We start from the raw sequence: 20073 nt of genomic DNA on the forward strand, positions 1-20073 counted from the left end.
TTAATGCTAAAAGCATCGAAAGTGGAGTAGAAGATTTTAAAACTTTGAGTAGTAATGAAATTACTACTTACGATTTCAAGGAATTCAATTATGATAGTTGCTCCTTGATTGAGTGCATTTCCTTGATGCAGTCCATGCTAAACTATCCACATGCTTATAGCCAAAACAAGGCCTTTACCGATCATATCGTCGAAGCTATGATAAAATCTCTTGAAGAGAAACTTGAATTGGAAGTCTCTATCCCTAGAAAGATTCATGATGAGTGGGAACCTACTATAAAAATCAAAATCAAAAACTATGAATGCAATGCTTTGTGTGATTTGGGTGCTAGTGTTTCTGCGATTCCAAAGTCTTTATGTGATGTTCTGGGTTTTAATGAGATTGAAGAGTGCTCTCTTAATTTGCATCTTGCGGATTCTACTGTCAAGAAACCCATGGGAAGTATCAATGATGTTCTTATTATTGCAAATAGGAACTATGTACCCGTGGATTTCATTGTGCTTCACATTGATTGCAATCCTACATGCCCTATTATTCTTGGTAGACCTTTCCTAAGGACTATCGGTGCTATCATCTATATGAAGGAAGGGAATATTAGATTTCAATTTTCTTTAAAGAAGGGCATGGAGCACTTTTCTATAAAGAAAATAACATTGCCTTATGAATCCATGATGAGGGATACTTATGGTTTGAGCACAAAAGACGACGATATGTGATTCATTGCTTTGTGCCTAGCTAAGGGCGTTAAACAATAGCGCTTGTTGGGAGGCAACCCAATGAATTTATCTTTTTCTTTCTGTTTTGTTGCGTCCACACTATCATAATTCTGTTATGACTATGTCTTTTGTGTTTATTTTTGTGTTTGAGCCAAGCAAAACTTTATGACTAGTCTCGGTGATGGTTGTTTGATCCTGATGGAAAAAGACAGAAACTTTTCGCTCACGAGATGATTTGTCATTTTTATTCAGAAAGATCTTTTGAGTTGATTCTTTTTGCTTCTGGTTGATATGCCTTTTGCCCAGGCAGTCGTAAGTTTTCAGAATTTTTGAGGTAACAGAAGTATACGAAGTATACAGATTGCTACAGACTAGTCTGTTTTTGACAGATTCTGTTTTTGTTGAGTTTGTTGCTTGTTTTGATGAAACTATGGTTAGTATCGGGGGGGTACTAGCCATGTAAAAGTGAGAATACAGTAGCCCAACACCAATATAGATAGAATTCAAGTTTGCCACAATACCAAAAGAGGTGGTAGTTTGTTTTCTTGTGCTAATGATATCACGAGTTTCTGTTTAAGTTTTGTGTTGTGAAGTTTTCAAGTTTTGGGTGATGTTCTCATGGACAAAGAGATAAGGAGTGGAAAGAGCTCAAGCTTGGGGATGCCCAAGGCATCCCAAGCCAAATTCAAGAACACCAAAAAGCCTAAGCTTGGGGATGCCCCGGGAAGGCATCCCCTCTTTCGTCTCCAATCTATCGGTAACATTAATTGGAGCTATATTTTTATTCACCACATGATATGTGTTTTGCTTGGAGCATCTTGTATCGTAGGAGTCTTTTATTTTTGTTGTGTCACAATCATCCTTTTTGCACACCTTTTTTAGAGAGAGAGACATGCACTCATCGTGATTTTTCTAGAATGCTCATAGTGCTTCACTTATATCTTTTGAGCTAGATAATTTTGCTCTATGTGCTTCATTTATATCTTTTAGAGCACGGCGGTGCGTGACTTGGTAGTTGGCTTGTGCTATGAAAGTAGTCCCAAAGGTGATAGGTACCCAAACAGGATACAAAAACCTCCATCTTCATGTGCATTGAGTAGAAAGAGAAGTCTTGATTCTTCTCAATTAGTTTTGAGACATGGATTTGGTAATATTAAGAGTTATGTTAGTAGGGTGTTGTGAATCTAGAAATACTTGTGTTGAAGTTAGTAATTCCCATAGCATGCACGTATGGTGAACCGCTATGTTAGGAAGTCGGAGCATAATTGATCTATTGATTGACGTCCTTTGTGTTGAGGTCGGGAACACGTGATGGTTAACACCTACCAACCCTTCCCCTAGGAGTATGCGTTTAGCACTTTGTTTCGATTACTAATAAAAACTTTCGCAACAAGTATGTGAGTTCTTCATGACTAATATGAGTCCATGGTATAGATGCACTTTCACCTTCCACCATTGCTAGCCTCTCTAGTGCCGTGCAATTTTCGCCGGTACACAAACCCACCATATGCCTTCCTCAAAACAGCCACCATACCTACCTACCATGGCATTTTCATAGCCATTCCGAGATATATTGCCATGCAACTCTCACCGTTCCATCTCATGACTTGTGACGTCACTCTCATATTGCCATTTCATGATCGTAAGATATCTAGCGAGATGTTTCAACGTCATACGCCAAGCTAGATCGTTGCACATCCCGGTACACTGCCGGAGGCATTTCCTATAGAGTCATCATCGTTCTAAGCTTTGATCTGTGAGTAAATAAAAGTGTGATGATCATCATTATTAGAGCATTGTCCCATGTGAGGAAATAAAAAAAAGAGGCCAAAGAGCCCAAATAAAAAAAAGAGAAAAAAAAGAGGCCCAAGCGCCCAAATAAAAAAAAGAGAGAAAGAGAGAAGGGACAATGCTACTATCTTTTCCAAACTTGTGCATCATAATAGCACCATGTTCTTCATGATTGAGAGCCTCTCGTTTTGTCACCACCATATACTAGTGGGAATCTTTATTATATAACTTGGCTTGTATATTCCAATGATGGGCTTCCTCAAAATTGCCCTAGGTCTTCGTGAGCAAGCAAGTTGGATGCACACCCACTAGTTCTCCTTTTGAGCTTTCACATACTTATAGCTCTGGTGCATCCCTTGTATGGCAATCCCTACTCATTCACATTGATATCTATTAATGGGCATCTCCATAGCCCTTTCATATGCCGAGTCAATGTGACCATCTCCTGCTTTTTGTCTCACAACCACCACCACACTCTATTCCACCTATAGTGCTATATCCATGGCTCACGCTCATGTATTGCGTGATAGTTATAAAAAGTTTGAGAAAGTAAGAGTGCAAAAACAATTACTTGGACAATATCGGGGTTGTGCATGATTTACATTAGTTGTGTGAGGATGATGGAGCATAGCCAGACTATATGATTTTGTAGGGATAACTTTCCTTGGCCTTGTTATTTTGAAAGTTCATGATTACCTTGCTAGTTTGCATCAAGTATTATTGTTTTCATGTCAATAGCAAACTATTGTTTTCAATCTTACGGATCTGAACATTCATGTCACATGAAAGAAGTTACAAAGGGCAACTATGCTAGGTAGCATTCCACATCAAAAATTCAGTCTTTATCACTTCCCTACTCGAGGACGAGCAGGAGTTAAGCTTGGGGATGCTTGATACGTCTCCAACGTATCTATAATTTTTGATGGTTCCATGCTATTATATTGTCAAACTTTGGATGTTTTGTATGCCTTTTATATCTTTTATGGGACTAACTTATTAACTCAGTGCCAAGTGCAAGTTCCTGTTTTTTCGTGTTTTTGACCCTTTTCAGAGGAGAATTTTAAACAGAGTCCAAATGGAGCGAAACTTCCAAAAAGATTTTTTCCGAAACAAAAGAAGATTGGGGAGCCTCAAAACCAGGGCAGGGGCCACCAGGGACCCCACAAGCCCCCTAGCCGCGGCCAGGGGGGCCCGCGCCTCCCAGGCTTGTGGGCTCCCTGGGCCTCCTCTGCCCTAGGTCTTCCGCCTATATATTCCCTAAAATCCCAAAAAAATAAGGAGATCATCAAAAGTACTTTTCCGCCACCGCAAGCTTCTGTCTCCGCAAGATCCCATCTGGGGCACGTTCTGGTGCCCTGTCGGAGGGGGGATTCGGATACGGAGGGCTTCTTCATCAACAACATGACCTCTCCGATGATGCGCGAGTAGTTCACCATAGACCTACGGGTCCATAGCTAGTAGCTAGATGTCTTCTTCTGTCTCTTGGGTCTTCAACACAAAGTTCTCCATGATCTTCATGGAGATCTATCCGATGTAATCTTCTTTTGCGGTGTGTTTGTCGAGATCCGATGAATTGTGGATTTATGATCAGATTATCTATGAATCTTATTTGAGTTTCTTCTGATCTCTTATATGCATGATTTCATATCCTTGTAATTCTCTTCGAGTTGTGTGTTTTTTTTGGCCAACTTGATCTATGATTCTTGCAATGGGAGAAGTGGTTGGCTTTGGGTTCATACCGTGCGGTGACCTCACTCAGTGACAGAAGGGGTAGCGAGGCACGCATCGTGTTGTTGCCATCAAGGGTAAAAAGATGGGGTTTTCATCATTGGTTTGAGTTTATCCCTCTACATCATGTCATCTTTCTTAAGGCGTTACTCTGTTCGTCATGAACTCAATACACTAGATGCATGTTGGATAGCGGTCGATGTGTGGAGTAATAGTAGTAGATGCAGAAAGTATCGGTCTACTTGTTTCGGACGTGATGCATATATGTATGATCATTGCTTTAGATATCGTCATGACTTTGCACGGTTCTATCAATTGCTCGACAGTAATTTGTTCACCCACCGTAATACTTGCTATTTTGAGAGAAGCCTCTGGTGAACACTATGGCCCCCGGGTCTACTCCACACCATATTTTCAGCCTTACTCTTTTACTTCGTTGCACTTTCCTCCTTCAGATCTCACTTTGCAATCAACCTTGAAGGGATTGACAACCCCTTTATAGCATTGAGTGCAAGCTCGTTTGTGTTTGCGCAGGTACTCTGGACTTGATGAGATTCTCCTACTGGATTGATACCTTGGTTCTCAAACTGAGGGAAATACTTACTACTCCTATGCTGCACCACCCTTTCCTCTTGAAGGGAAAAACCAACGCAAGCCCAGCCTCCGTCAACGTGTCAATCTCTGGCACTGTTGTCTGTTGCCACAGCAACATGTCACCTGCCCGACCGAACTTCAGATATAATTCCCTGTACGTGACACCAGCCTTGAAAGCGCACACTGCCTGGTGCTCGGAAACGTTTTCCACCGTGTGATGAAGGGTGGTTCAACGTTGGATATAATCTCTGAAGGACTCATTCAACTTCAGCACGCAATGTTGCAACTTGGTCAAACCAGGAGGGCGCTTGCAGGTGCCCTCAAATGTTTTGATGAACATTCGAGCGAGATCCTCCTAGCAATAGATGCTAGAAGGAGCCAACTAATTCAGCTACGCCCTGGCCGAACCATCCAACATCAGAGACAAATGCTTCATGGCAACATTATTGTTACCTCCGCCAATCTGCACTTGAAAGGACGTGGATGTCGCCTAAAGGGGGGGTGAATAGGCGCTTTAAAATAATTAAGGTTTAGGCTTGAACAAATGCGGAATAAAACTAACGTTAATATGTCAAGCACAAAACCTACAAACAACTAGGCTCACCTATGTGTACCAACAACTTATGCTAAGCAAGATAAACAACTAAGTGATAGCAAGATATATTACAATGAACAATATGTCTATCACAAAGTAAAGTGCATAAGTAAAGGGTTCGGGTAAGAGATAACCGAGGCACGGGGAGACGATGATGTATCCCGAAGTTCATGGCAACTCAAGTTTAGCCCTTAGCTCAACATTCTCCTTTAAAATGGATGCTTCACAAGAAGTAGAGTTAGTAGCACAAGCATCATCATTAGCAATAAGAGGAGAAGGCACCTTGGCAAGCTCTTTAGCATATGAAGCTTCAAGTTGAGCATGAGACTCGGTGAGTTCGATGAGCGAGCTCTTAATAGCCCTTGAGCCATTTTCGAGGTGCTCATAGTCCTCAAGGAGTTTCGCATGTGCAACTTCAAGCTTATCATTTTTAGTTCTAAAATCATTAGCCACCTCAAGAGCTCTATCATAGGATCCCTTTAATCTAGATAATTCTAGAGCAAAGGTTTCCTCAAGAGATTCCTTGGTGGTTTGTTCATTATCAAGAGCTTGAGATAGCTCTGCGATCTCATTAGCGTAATCACGCTCATGACCTTCCATTGTCTCAATGGTGGCCTCATGCTCCTCAATATGAGCTTCCAACTCCTCAATGTATTTCTTTCCCTCAGTGGCAATAGACATGATTTCCAAGAAGTTGGAACGAGCAAGTTTATTCTTATAAAGAGATTTAAAAATCATTTCACCCTTAATTTTTAAGGATGCAATATTATCACTCTCTTTATCATTATCCTCATCCCCATTATCATCAACATCATCATCATGAGATATATTGGAATTCAAAGTAGGAGATACCTTTGAAGCCTTAGCCATAAGGCAAAAGTGAGTCACAATAGAAGATGATGTAGGATCCCTTGAAGCATCATTCAAGGCCACATCTTGTTCCATGGAGTGATGAATTTCCTCTACATTGTTAGCACAACAACTCGAGGAAATATATACATTTTTATCATGGCAACAAGATATAGGAGGCATATCATCATGAGATTTAGACACGTAGTTTTTACAGGATATGCACGGACTAGCAACACAAGCATGTGAAACATTTAGAGTGCTCGAAGTGTTAACGCCCAAAGATGAAGCATTGCAATAATATAGTGATGAAGGATCATCAACAATAAACCCACTTTCATTATTGCAATGGTCACCACTACTCACCATATCATTACCTTGTGGCAATCCACATGTAGGTGAAGTAGATGAAGTTGAGAAGACCACACGACCGGATGTGGAGGGAGAACAATCATCCCTGCAAATCTTGGACACACCATATTTATCTTGAAGCTTTGTCCACAACTCATGAGCATCCCGGAATGGCATGACTTGAAATATAACTACATTGCTCAAAGCATCAAAAAGAACATTAGAAGCTTGAGCATTGAGATAAGAGTTTTTCTCATCCTCTAAAGATATATTTTGGGAATCCTTTGGAGGAGAAAAACCCATATCTACAATTCGCTCTAAATTTGGGTCCAAGACCTGAAAGTGATTAAGCATGCGAATTACCCAAACATCAAAATTTGTGCCGTCGAAACTAAGAGTGTCAGTGAATCCTAAACCCCTAGTCGACATCCTTACTCTCTAGGTGGTTAAACCTAATAAAGAGAGACCTAGCTCTGATACCAATTGAAAGGACGTGGATGTCGCCTAGAGGGGGGTGAATAGGCGCTTTAAAATAATTAAGGTTTAGGCTTGAACAAATGCGGAATAAAACTAACGTTTAATATGTCAAGCACAAAACCTACAAACAACTAGGCTCTCATATGTGTACCAACAACTTATGCTAAGAAAGATAAAAAACTAAGTGATAGCAAGATATATTACAATGAACAGTATGTCTATCACAAAGTAAAGTGCATAAGTAAAGGGTTCGGGTAAGAGATAACCGAGGCACGGGGAGACGATGATGTATCCCGAAGTTCACACCCTTGCGGATGCTAATCTCCATTAGAGCGGTGTGGAGACACAATGCTCCCCAAGATGCCACTAAGGCCACCGTAATCTCCTCACGCCCTCGCACAATGCAAGATGCCGTGATTCCACTAAGGGACCCTTGAGGGCGGTCACCGAACCCGTACAAATGGCAAACCTTGGGGGCGGTCACCGAACCCGTAGATGTGGCAACCCTTGGGGGCGGTTACCGGTACCCATACAAATTGCTCGGGGCAATCTCCACAACCTAATTGGAGACCCCAACGCTTGCCCGGAGCTTCACACCACAATGATTGAGCTCCGAGACACCACCAAGCTTCTAGGACGCCAAAGCATCCGCGAAGAACAATATCTGGGGTACTAAGTACCAAAGGTAATAAGCTTCTCAAACTTCACTTCCACGTATCACCGTGGAGAACTCAAACCGATGCCACTAATGCAATGGCAAGAACACACGAAGTGGTCAAGTCCCTCACACTCAAATCCCTCCACAACAACGAAAGCTATGGAGAAATATGAGAGGAAGAACAAGGAGCTCACAAAGAACTCCAAGATCAAGATCCAAGGGGTTCCCCTCACATAGAGGAGAAAGTGATTGGTGGAGATGTGGATCTAGATCTCCTCTCTCTTTTCCCTCAAGAACAAGCAAGAATCATTGGAGGGATTGAGAGTAAGCAAGCTCTAAGAATGTCAACAATGGAGGTAGAACAACAGCTCAACTGATAGATGAGGCCAAGGGGGAAGAAGACCCCCTTTATATAGTGGAGGAAGGAATCAGACCGTTACCCCCACTCTCTGCCCGAGCTCCAGCGGTACTACCGCTGGCACTCCAGCGGTACTACCCCTGGCCCGAGCGGTACTACCGCTGGACCCCTGGTAGTGCAAAGGCACTACCACCGCCAAGAAAGTCTTTGCAAAAAGGTCCGTCCACGAACAACCGCTAGGCAGGCGGTACTAAGCTCCTGGAGCGGTACTACCGCTGACCAGGGGCGGTACTACCGCTAGGGCCAGCGGTACTGCCGCCAACTCTAGCGGTACTACCGCTAGGTCCAGCGGTACTACCGCTCGCCACTGAAACAACCATAACTTTCGCACACGAGCTCCGAATCGAGCAAACCCAAGCTTGTTGGATTCAGGACGACAAGAGCTATCCAAACAGTGGCTGGAAATCTTAAGACCATGCAGATATGAAAATGCCAATGATATAGAGATGTGAGTCCTCTATGAATGAAGAACCGGCAAAAACTCCTACATCGAAAACATCATAGTAGATGCATATGGACTCCGTTTTCGATGAACTCGAGCTTGTCACGAAGATGACCATAAGCTCTGAAACTCACAAAGAGAAACACCAAACAAGAACCAAGAAGTATGATGCAAGGATGCAAATGGTTTGAGCTCTCAACAAACGATACGATCAAGCTACTCACTTGAGAGCCCCCCTTGATAGTACAGCAATCTATCCTAACCAGAAAACCTATCTAGGGCAAACCTATACCTTGCACCTCGTCCTCTTGAGCTAGATGATGATGATCTTGGCTTCCTCAAGATGGACCACCTTTCTTGATTGCGTTGGCTTGATGAAGACTAGTTGATTGCTCCCCCATACTCACTATGGGTGAGCCACTCTTTAGCATATCTTCACAAGTCCATTTCCACCATAATGGTCAGCAAGCTTCAAGCATGATATCTTCGTGCTGATCCACTTGAACTTGCACATCGCAATCTTGATGACGATCACAACTTGACGTCATACTTCATGGGTTGTATGAGATCTTCTCTTTGACGCAGGCCCATGGAAACACACCTAACCCCCACATAGAACTCTCACGAAGACCATGGGTTAGTACACAAACACGTAATGGACAATGCTTACCATACCATGGGATCACTTGATCCCTCTCGGTACATCTTGTACGCTTTGTGTGTCGATCATCTTGATTTACTCTTTGTCTGAGATCTTGATCAACCTTGTGTCTCTATGACCATTCTTTGGATAATACCTTGAATACCACCTTGGTCATCATATAAACTCCTTGAACCCAACAGATGGACTTCAAGAAGTGCCTATGGACAAATCCTATAAATGTAACTTAAGGCAACCATTAGTCCATAGGAATTTTCATCAAGTACCAAAACCACATATGGAGATATATGCTCTAACAATCTCCCCCATTTTGGTAATTGATGACAACTACTTCAAGAGAGTTTATATAAGGAAATAAGCATAACCAACCGCACACATACAAAACAATAATGCATGCGTGCAAGATGTAAATGCTTACGCAATAAAAGCAAACCCCTCTAAACATATCCAAAGTAAACTAAACTCTCTAAACTTCTCCCCCATTGGCATCGATTGCCAAAATGGACGAAAAGTTTAGAAAGCCAATATATTTTGTGGTCCTCCAAACAGTGTGTACTTCTCAGCAAATTAGTGCAAAGAAATACACAAATACAATGATAAGTAGTTGGAGGAAAACAAACTATATTGAGGACCCAAAGATTGCAAATAAAGGAATCGTATGCCACAAGGACATACCAAAATAGAGGCAAGCAATCAAAAGATACCGGATGGAACAAACAATCATATGGTCCTTCGAACCACATGAATAAAAGATATTATGATAAAAGCAACGGAGTGTTTTATCAAAACTAGAGATGCTCCCCATGATTTTTGCACTAATAAGAGATTTTTGTATATGATACAAGTGCACAAAATAGGATCGTTGCTCCCCCAAAATTAATAAAAACACACAATGGGTGCAAGAAGAAAGATGAGACAATAAGCAAATCTCTTGCACAAAACAAGTGGTTGAGCAATATGTAAAAGAAGCAACTTAAGATTAGGCTCAACCAAAATAATGTGTGTGAGTCATGGCAAGGCACTTGAGAAGACTAAGATAAGGATGAACATTACTCATCAACATAGTCTTGATGAAATGAGACACAAAGTGCAAGACATATCATTCCCACACACACATACTAGAAAATGGGTTCACAAGCTTACTGATAAACAAAATAAGAACCAACGCTTGTGACAACCCATGGTGAAGATAGGAAATAAGAACCTTGTCAAGAGAGGAGGGATACCAGTCGAAATGGCAAAACCCTCATCAAGACAGGCATGAGGAAATCTTCACGGCCACAGAGTGCATTAAGATGTAGTAAAATAAGATACGCACTCAAGACAAATCCTTTCACAAAGCCACCAAAAACCGAAAAAGGAAATGCAACGGTGGACGTAAAAGAAAAGAGGATATCAATTAGAGATGTAACTTCTCTCAAGTGTAAAATATTCTAAGTAGAAGACAATCATGATGATATATATCCACAAAGAAGAATGTACACACGAAATGGTTACAAGAAGGAACAAACTAGATATCCAAAAGGAAGTCATAAATATATCAATAAGATCTTTTGCTCGGAAGCATAGCACATGGCCTAATATTTTCTTATTGTACAATATGAACTTCCAACATACGAACATCAAAGACATCCCAACTAGTAATAAGACATCATCGTTAGGATGCTTTGAGAAAGGAAACAAGTACTGCAAGGACGAATCAAGAGATTCATGCCATGATGCATCCTGCAAAGAAAAGACAAGGGCCTTTGCAAGAAGATAATGCATGAAGTAGATACTTGTTACCGAGACAACATTGGATTGATGTAGTAGATAGTTGTTCTTTGATCATCCTAACTTGGCTTCAATAATCACATGGTCTCAACACCTTCCTTATAGGTGAGCCGAGCATCCAATGCATCTCCAATTGTTCCTGGAACAACAAAACAAACAAAATGGTGCCCAAACTCATTGGGACCAAAGAGTTAGAAAAACCGACAATACATAGGACAAACTCCACATACATATGTGCATATAGATATGAATTTGAATTTCATGCACACGTTAGCCATTTTATGACAAGGTGGAGTTTCCCCTATATATTGGGTCAAAGAAAGAAAGCATGCCAAAGGAAATACATATAGTAAATATGCATGCTCAAGGCTTTCAAGAATCCAATCAACATATAGTTGATAAGGTACCAAAAGACAAGGAATCAAGTGATAATAAGATAGCAAATGAAAAACTATCACTTGAGGGATATCAAATAAAATATACAACAAGGCATGAGATATACATTGACACATGCCAAATAAAAAGGAAACAAGATACCAATTGAAGGAAAACACACACGAGGTATCTAGTTTCCAAAAGAGAGCTAGGTTCCAACAAACCAAACCCTCAACAAATTTTTGATGAATGTTGTGACCTTGGGTCGGACATGTAGGTCAGGCTTATAACCCTACCCTAGGTACATATCCCCATCAGTGCTCGCCCTGACTCGTCGGAGATGAGTGTCCGGGCTAAAGAACCGAAGCCCGCCGTCGGACATGTAGATTTCAAATATGTTATTATCTTGCGTGTTACACATTTCTAAAAAATAATTTATGATGCAACTTTAATTAATACCTTCTCTATATTGGATATTTTGGAAATGCATATTACATATGTTTCTTATCCCATTTAACTTCAATATATATGATAGTTTAACACTCGCAAAAGATAGTATTGAGACTATAGCAAATGTTGATTTCTACTAGCTACCCTATGGTAAAGGTTACAAAAGGGACACGATCATCCTATTTTTCATCGTGCACAATAACCAATCAACATACGATGATGTACGTTAAACTGTTGATACGAGCTTTATGTAAAAAGTGGTTTAATGTTAATATCCATATTTTTTAAAATTCTAACCATAAAGATTTTTAAAAACACCTTGAGTACACTTCAAAAATCATTCTACCATAATGTTTGTTACACAACACCACTTATCATGTTGTTTGTTATTTGCTGATATCGTCCAATGTGTATAAGGGGGGTGCTTTTTCCTTCCGTTGCAACATACATACATGTTTGCTAGTAATAATAAAAGAGCTACTGCTTCTTGCGGTACATCACAAAAATTACCACCAAAATTGTAAACTATTACCCACAATGCCACCTATAAGTGATAAAAAAATTTCACGCAGGTAAACCCCCACCTGGGCCGGCCCATGTAGTAGGGATCTCCTATACTCGGCTCTACACGTTCGTAGAACATGCAACGGGCCATGTTCGAGGGGCTATTTTTCAAATTTTATTTTTTTATTTTCCTATTTCTATTTTATATTTAAATAAATTGGGACTTTAAAAAAGTTCCATATATTTTAAAAATGAGAAATTTGAGATAAAATGTTTGTGGAATTAAAGATGTTCCCAGTTTTATAAAATATATTTTCTTGTGAAAACAATGTTTTAAATTATGAAAACAAATGGTGAAAAATCAAAAAATGTTAATTAAATTGAAAAAATATTCACCAATTCAAATAATGTTCATGAATGGCAGAATATCCTAAAATTCAAAAACTGCTCATGACTTACAAAATATTTTACTCATTCAAATAATGTTCATGAATGGCAGAATATCCTAAAATTCAAAAACTGCTCATGACTTACAAAATAGTTTATTCATTCATAAAATGTTCACATATTGAACCTTTCAGAACATGTTGGTTAAATTAGAAAAATGTTTGTTAAACCATATAAATGTTCGTGAATTTCAAAAATTCTTCCACATTTCTTAAACAATGTTCATCCATTCTAGAAATATTCGCCAATTAAAAAAACTGTAAAAAATGTTCACAATTTTACAAAAACGTTTGCAGATAGAATAAAATGTTCTTGAAGTCAAAAAAAATCATTTCAGAAAATTTTAAAATTTTGTAAAAATATTAATGGAATTGGAAAATTTTCAGGAATTCAAATATATTCACGAATTGAAACAAATGTTCATAATATCACAAAATTGATAGTGATAGTGTATTTTGGTGGTGTAGCAAGATATGATCATGATCATTAGAGATTATGAATTTTTTTTTTCTGTTATAGCGCATAGGCCCTTTTGCTGGTAGAAATCAACACAAACACACGTGCCCTTACGGACTTACGAGTAACCATATCGTGTGAATCTTTAATAAAGAAAGGTCATTTCGTGTGAACTTGCATAAAAAAGCCATTTCGTGTGAATAAAGAAGCTGCAGCAATTCCTAAAAAAAGACACAAAAAGAACGCTACAGCAAACTGTAACGCGTTGTGGCGCCAAAGGCTCAGAACGAGTACCCGCAACAAATTAGAGAGAGGATTTTCTACGAGACCTCCGATGCATGCATGTGCATTTCTTTTATTCTTGTTCTGTGGGTCCATTAGTGTCATCAATAGGGTTTTCTCTATCCCTCTCTAGTCACTAAGTCTTTACCTACTAATAAAGTAAATAGTGCTTCTTCCGTACATCATCCAAATTATCTTTAAAATTGACTAAAATTACCCACCAATGCCACCTATAAGTCATAAAAAACGTTTTAATCAGGAAAATCTCCAGACTGGGCCGGCCCATGTAGGCACCTCCTATATTACGCTCTGAGCATTAGAAAAAGATGCAGCACACCTATTTGGGCCGGCCCATATGTGGGCGCCTGTTTTTTTAGTTTAGTTTTTTTATTTTTCTTTTCAGTTCCATTTTATTTTTCTACTTTAAATAATTTAGAACTTCAAACAACTTTTCTCAATTTTAAGAAATTGAAAATTTCGAAATAAAATATTCAATTTTTTTTTATTATTTTTGAGAATTCAAAAACTACTGAGGAGTTTTGAAAAATGTTTGCATATAAAAAAATGTTAAACTTTGAGAAAATATCCATAAAATAAAAAAGTCAACGATTTTAAACAAAAGTCCTTGTAAAAATCTTAAAAACAGTTTCGTGCCTCTGTTTTTAGTCTCATTTTTTATTTTCATTTTTCTGTTCCATTTTTTAGTTTAAGTAATTTAGAACTTTGAAAAACATTGGCAATTTATAAAACTGGGAATTTTGTAAAAATCTTAAAAACAGTTCGTGCCTCTGTTTTTAGTCTCATTTTTTATTTTCATTTTTCTATTCCATTTTTAGTTTAAATAATTTAGAAGTTTGAAAAACATTGGCAATTTATAAAACTGGGAATTTTGAAATAGAAGTTTGAAGAAAAAATAAAATGTTTGTGAATTCAAAAAAATCTCAGGATTTTTGTAAAAATATTCGCATATTCAGAAAAATGTTCATTATTTTGAGAACAAGGTTGGTGAAAACAATAAAAGTCCAGGATTTTGAAAAAAAGTTTGTGTGTTATTTTTTGAGTGCAATTGAAAAAAATGTTTGCTAATTCGAAAAATGTTCATGCATTTCAAGAAATGTCCTAAAATTTTAAAGACATAATATGATCAGCATCATTGGAGATTATAATTGTTTTTCTCTCGTTGCAACGCACGGGTCCTTTTACTAGTTTCATACAAACGAATAGGTGCCTATATATTTTGAAATAAAAAATGTGTTTTACTTTCAGTTTACGCAACTGTGTTTTTTGCGGAAAGATCTTTACAACAAGACCAATACCGAATATTTTTTTGAAATTAGTTTTTTGATAAGCAGGTTTCAAATTTGTTTCATAGATATTTATTTGTTCCATGTGGAAAAAAATCAATAATGTTCTTGGTGACAAGGCCTTCCAAACAAAAAACGTTCTTGAATATATTTTGACGGGTTTAAAATTCGAGTCTTCAAACATGGTGAAACATTATGAACCCGCAGAAAAGAAAAGGATTATGAAACTACAAAAAACATTACGAAACATGGTGAGACATGATGCAACTATCAACAATTAGTTTTATTATGAGCAACTGCTTGATATGACCACAATGAGCAGTACTACATAAAATAGGCATGCGTGAATGGGAATCTCCAATAAAATCAACGGCCAACACATGCACAGGATATCGTGTGCATGGTAGATGTGCTTTTCTCACGTTAATTAAGGTTTTTCTGTTTTCTGCGCCAGCATAATTCAGGTATTTATTCATGGAAAGACTTGAGGCCGACTTTAAATTGCGCTTTAAACTACTCGTAAGACGATTATCCGCTGATGATCGTTTTCTTGTTAAGTCCTGCACATTTATAACGCAGGAACACCGAAATTTATCACGTGTAAACTTGTTGCGCCTTGTGGAAATGGGGTAGTTACAGTGCCCGTGCCCTTAAGCATCAAGCCCTGGACAGCATAAGCAGCCACTCCTTTTGAGCCGCTTCACCAAAAACAATCCATATAGTCTGAGAAATACCATACGCCAGGTGTGACTGCAGAAAGCATATGACCAAACATGACAGGATTGATTAGTGCTTCTGATCTCCTATTTTCTCATGGCGCCAAAGGTCAAGGACCTACACCTACTACTGCTACTACCGATTTGGACTTCTCTAATCATCAGCTCATCACACACAAAATATAGACGGAAAAGCCTTCTTGTCCTGTCTCTGTCGCCCATTACATGGCCAGGTACCACGAATCATTCCGGCGATCCTCATGGCTTAACCCTAAAAACCAGCACGTTTTGCTCTAGAACCCTGCATGTAATGGCCGACACAGTTAGCCACACCTACATAAAAATAACAAGGAGAAACTTTGCAGCATCATTACTCTAACCAGGCCCTTTGCGTAGTGTGGGCTAACTCTCCTCAGCTTTGCGGCTTCAGCATTCCACTAGTGATTTGTTAAAGACTATCGCGGATCATCTCTCATCTGGTGTGATCGAGCAGGACGCTTGTGCATGCCAAGCACGAATTAACAAGATGATACCGAGAGGTCGATAGAGCTAGCTGATAATAATGGCGAGGCGAATTAGTGAGAGGGATGTGCATGGCTCCCATGACTTCTAAATTAGCATCGCATGCAGGAAGCGACGTGATCCCGCGTCCTGCTCCTGCAGCCTGATGCGTGACACGCACGCATACGCCACGCTTAGCCACGTTCTCTAATCATGTCTCTGGGTGAGTGATCATTGCATTGCTTCTTCAGACACGAACGGATTAAGCAGGATTCGAGTAATGACAGCCACCAACGCAACACCGGGGTCTACTAAGCCTTGACCACGCCGGGACCTGAATGCCTCATCCACTGGTCCCTCGATCTCCTACGTACATGTGTCATGCAATCGTTGAGTCCAACGTAACCTTTTGCTCTCGATGGATTGGAGCTTTTTGGTTGTTGGTTGAAGCGTAACGGTGGAGACTGCAATCCTTGTACTACTAATACATGTCAGGTTACGTGCCCTGGAATTCAGGCAGCAGGGCTCCACAAGGAATTATACCTGAAGAAAAGACAGAACTGAGACACACGCAATGACGCAAGGCCAAAAGCAAGCGAAGGCTTCATAAATAAACTCTTCAAAACGAAAAAAAAAAACACCGTAATTCTTTGTAGCACGAACTGCGCTGTAATACGTACGTACAGGCTCACTGGCAATCCCCCTGAGGACACCGTTGTTTCTGTCAGAGAACCGACGGCCAGAAGAGCTCGTTCGTTTCCTCCAGCTCGGGTCTGGGTTCCAGGGGCTGTGCTTGGAAGCCTCCTGTTCCCCGCTGATAAGATGAGCAGTGGCGTGGTCGCGCCTTGTTTCTCAGACAGATTCACAGCACTGACGGACGGACACTGTCAGTCTGCTACGTAACGTACTGAACCCGAACGCTGTGGCCGGTGGGCAGCCTGCTAGCTCAGGAGTCAGGACCCTGGTAGGTGAAAACGATCAGATGCAATCTTGGCGTGGTTCAATGATATAGGGCCCGTTCCTGCCAGAGATCTTACCGGCGAGTTGTGCCATGGCTGCCACAAGTGGCAACCGCGCTCATGCGGTAGCAGGAGGAGGCATCAGTCACACGCGCACAGTAGCCGAATTGCTCAAGTGGAAGCAGCTGTATGTATCGTCCTGGTAACAGTAAATGAAACTGTAAATTCAGATAATCCACACGTGTTATCGGTAATAAATGTAGCCGGCTTGCTTGCAATTTTTAAAATTCGAGCGATCGAGCTGGACTGAACAATGGGCAGATCTAGCTGACGAAAACAGGAAGGCCTGGCATTCCTTCGCTTGATTTCAGCATAAATTGAAGCTAGGCTGCAATCTTCATGTAACAAGAGCAGTGTCACCGTCGATCAGGAGGTGAGCATTGATCGTCATGTTTTTATTTTGGCTTTGATTAATTATTAAACCACCGCCAGCTTAATTCGAGGATCGTGCAAATGCTGGCTCCCGGTCAATGGTCTTAGCGAAAACGTAATTCCACTCAAGCACCATTTCGTTATGGGGTTACGGCGGTACGTCAACTGCAGTTAGGGTCCGTCCGGTACTGACCACCATATATACGTTGCACGGACATGTACGATAGCGCAAATCACGAGCCGCATCCCAAGCAAAATTTCACGGAAACGAGACGTACGACGCGTCCTATCGAGGAGGCCATCATCTTTTGTCACATGCCAATCGCGGCCATCGACTAGCCCGTGCGGTATCCGAATCTCTATATGGATGCTCGATCCGTTGCATCACATGATTGATGGCTTGTAGTAGTAATTATTTCCTATCCATTTGAATGCTTGTCAAGTCCTTGAAACAACACCCTCTGGTTCTTGCAGTCCAAATAATTGACGAGATCCTTCTGGTTCTTGATATGATCTGCTCGTACGTGTAAAGCTCGCTCTTGAGCTCCACGCCCTTGTTCGAACCATTCATCTGCAACTGCAAGTACTGTTTATAGTAGTATGTTTTTGCCTAGTGCCATGCACACCTATGAGAAGTAACTGGTCGAACGGCGCCAAGAACCCTGCCTCGTTGCATCCGGTCAGTTGGTGTAATCGAAGCGAAGACCGGCCATGCAACTTTGCCACCTATAAACAATTCAATTTCTCTCCATCGTGCTGACAAGTTTTGTTATCCACGGTGCTCAATGCCACGAGAAATTAATTCTCAAGCCGGTACAAGTAACTTTCTCGAGGATGAAACTGACCGGCGGACGAGGAAAAACGGCAGAGCCACGCCGGAGGCAACAACAAAGCTCTGTCGACATGGCATGGCCGCTCTGCTTCAGTACGCAGGGGGGGAAACAAGACAGACAAGCTGCGCCGGCCCATCCCCGCCCCACCTTTATATGGGCACGTCCTCTCGCACGCCCCTTCGCAGCCCGACAGTCACGAGGCCACAGCTCCGCGCATCGACACGACGCCGCGCGAGGCTTGGCTTTGGCGCGCGCTCTCGGGCGATCATGCAGCCCGTGTCCGGCACGGGCGTGATGGACATAGACCTCCCATCGGCGCGGGCGGCGCGGGTGCTGGGCCGCGGCGCCATGGGCACCGTGTTCCTGGTCGCCGCCGACGCCGAGTACGCGCTCAAGGTCTTCGACAGGCGCTCCCACGCGCCCGGGCGCGCGGAGGACGCCGCGCGGCGCGCGCGGTGGGAGGTGTCCGTGCTGTCCCGGCTCGCGCACCCGCACCTGCCGTCCCTGCTGGGCCGCGCCGAGACGCCCGACCTGCTCGCGTGGGCCATGCCCTACTGCGCTGGGGGCGACCTCAACGAGCTCCGCCGCGCGCAGCCCGACCGCGTCTTCTCCCCCGCCGCCGTCAGGTTCTACGCCGCCGAGCTCGTCTCCGCGCTCGCCGACCTCCACGCCGCCGGGATCGCCTACCGCGACCTCAAGCCCGAGAACGTCCTCCTCCGCGCCGACGGCCACGTCACGCTCACCGACTTTGACCTCTCCCGGCTGCTCCCGCCCAAGTCCCCTTCCGCCTCCACGTGCACGTCCGCCTCCTCGCCGTGCTCGTCCGCTACGCCGTCGCCGACGGCGCCGAAGCCAAAGCCCCACGGCCGACAGTACCGCCACCTCCGCCGAATCTTCGCGAGAAGCGAGTCCTCGGTGGCCGCGTCGTCCGGACATGAGCCCCAGCACAACCTGGCATGGTACCTTAACAGGAGCGACGGCGGCGTCGACAAGCTCAAGAAGGCCAGGTCCGCCAGGGCGTCCGCGTCGTCGGGCCGCGGCAAGAACCACGCGAGCTTCCGCTCGGCGGCGAGCGGCGGCGTCGCGTGCGAGAGGTCCTTCTCGTTCGTCGGCACGGAGGAGTACGTGGCGCCGGAGGTGGTGAGGGGCGACGGCCACGAGTTCTCCGTCGACTGGTGGGCGCTCGGGGTGCTCGTGTACGAGATGGCGTTCGGGAGGACGCCGTTCCGCGGCCGGAACCGGAAGGAGACGTTCCGGAACGTGCTGCTCCGGGAGCCCGAGTTCTCGGCCGACGTCGGGCGGCGGTGGCCGGACCTCACCGACGTCATCTCGCGCCTGCTGGACAAGGACCCCGCGAGAAGGCTGGGCTTTTCAGGCGGCGCCGACGAGGTCAGGGCGCACCCGTTCTTCGCCGGCGTGGCGTGGGACTTGCTCGGGGAGGTGTCCCGGCCGCCGTACATACCGCCGCCGGCTGATGACACTGTGGCGTGCGAGGGGTTCGGCGTGGTAGATTACTTGCAGAAGCTTCACCAGCCTCCACCGCAGGCAGATGGATCGCCAGAGTCCTTGCCAGAGTTCTGACGTTCGTTATTTTCACCTGCTGTATGTCAGTTTTACCGTTTTGCACCTTGGAGAATCACTATATCCTGCGACTAGGGTTTAGTTGTATTGTATCGTCGTATGTGTAAATACGACACGAAGATTATGCTAGAGTAATGACTCGTTCGGTAATCCATTAGCTTCTTAAAATTTAAAAACTTA

At 42.7% G+C, this 20073-nt stretch overlaps 1 protein-coding gene across 1 annotated transcript; it reads left to right on the forward strand.

Annotated features, from left to right (window-relative positions):
- The first annotated feature begins 18215 nt into the window (after positions 1–18215).
- Positions 18216–20073, forward strand: LOC123396400 (serine/threonine-protein kinase UCN-like). The gene has a single exon (XM_045091346.1). The coding sequence runs from the start codon at positions 18265–18267 to the stop codon at positions 19891–19893; it is 1629 nt and encodes a 542-aa protein (XP_044947281.1). The 5' UTR covers positions 18216–18264; the 3' UTR covers positions 19894–20073.

The sequence above is a fragment of the Hordeum vulgare genome, chromosome 5H (genome assembly GCF_904849725.1).
Source record: "Hordeum vulgare subsp. vulgare chromosome 5H, MorexV3_pseudomolecules_assembly, whole genome shotgun sequence".
Taxonomy (NCBI): Eukaryota; Viridiplantae; Streptophyta; class Magnoliopsida; order Poales; family Poaceae; genus Hordeum; species Hordeum vulgare.

Excerpts from the sequence above, each read along its gene's own strand:
- LOC123396400 (XM_045091346.1), top strand. The coding sequence starts at position 18,265 with ATGCCACGAGAAATTAATTCTCAAGCCGGTACAAGTAACTTTCTCGAG.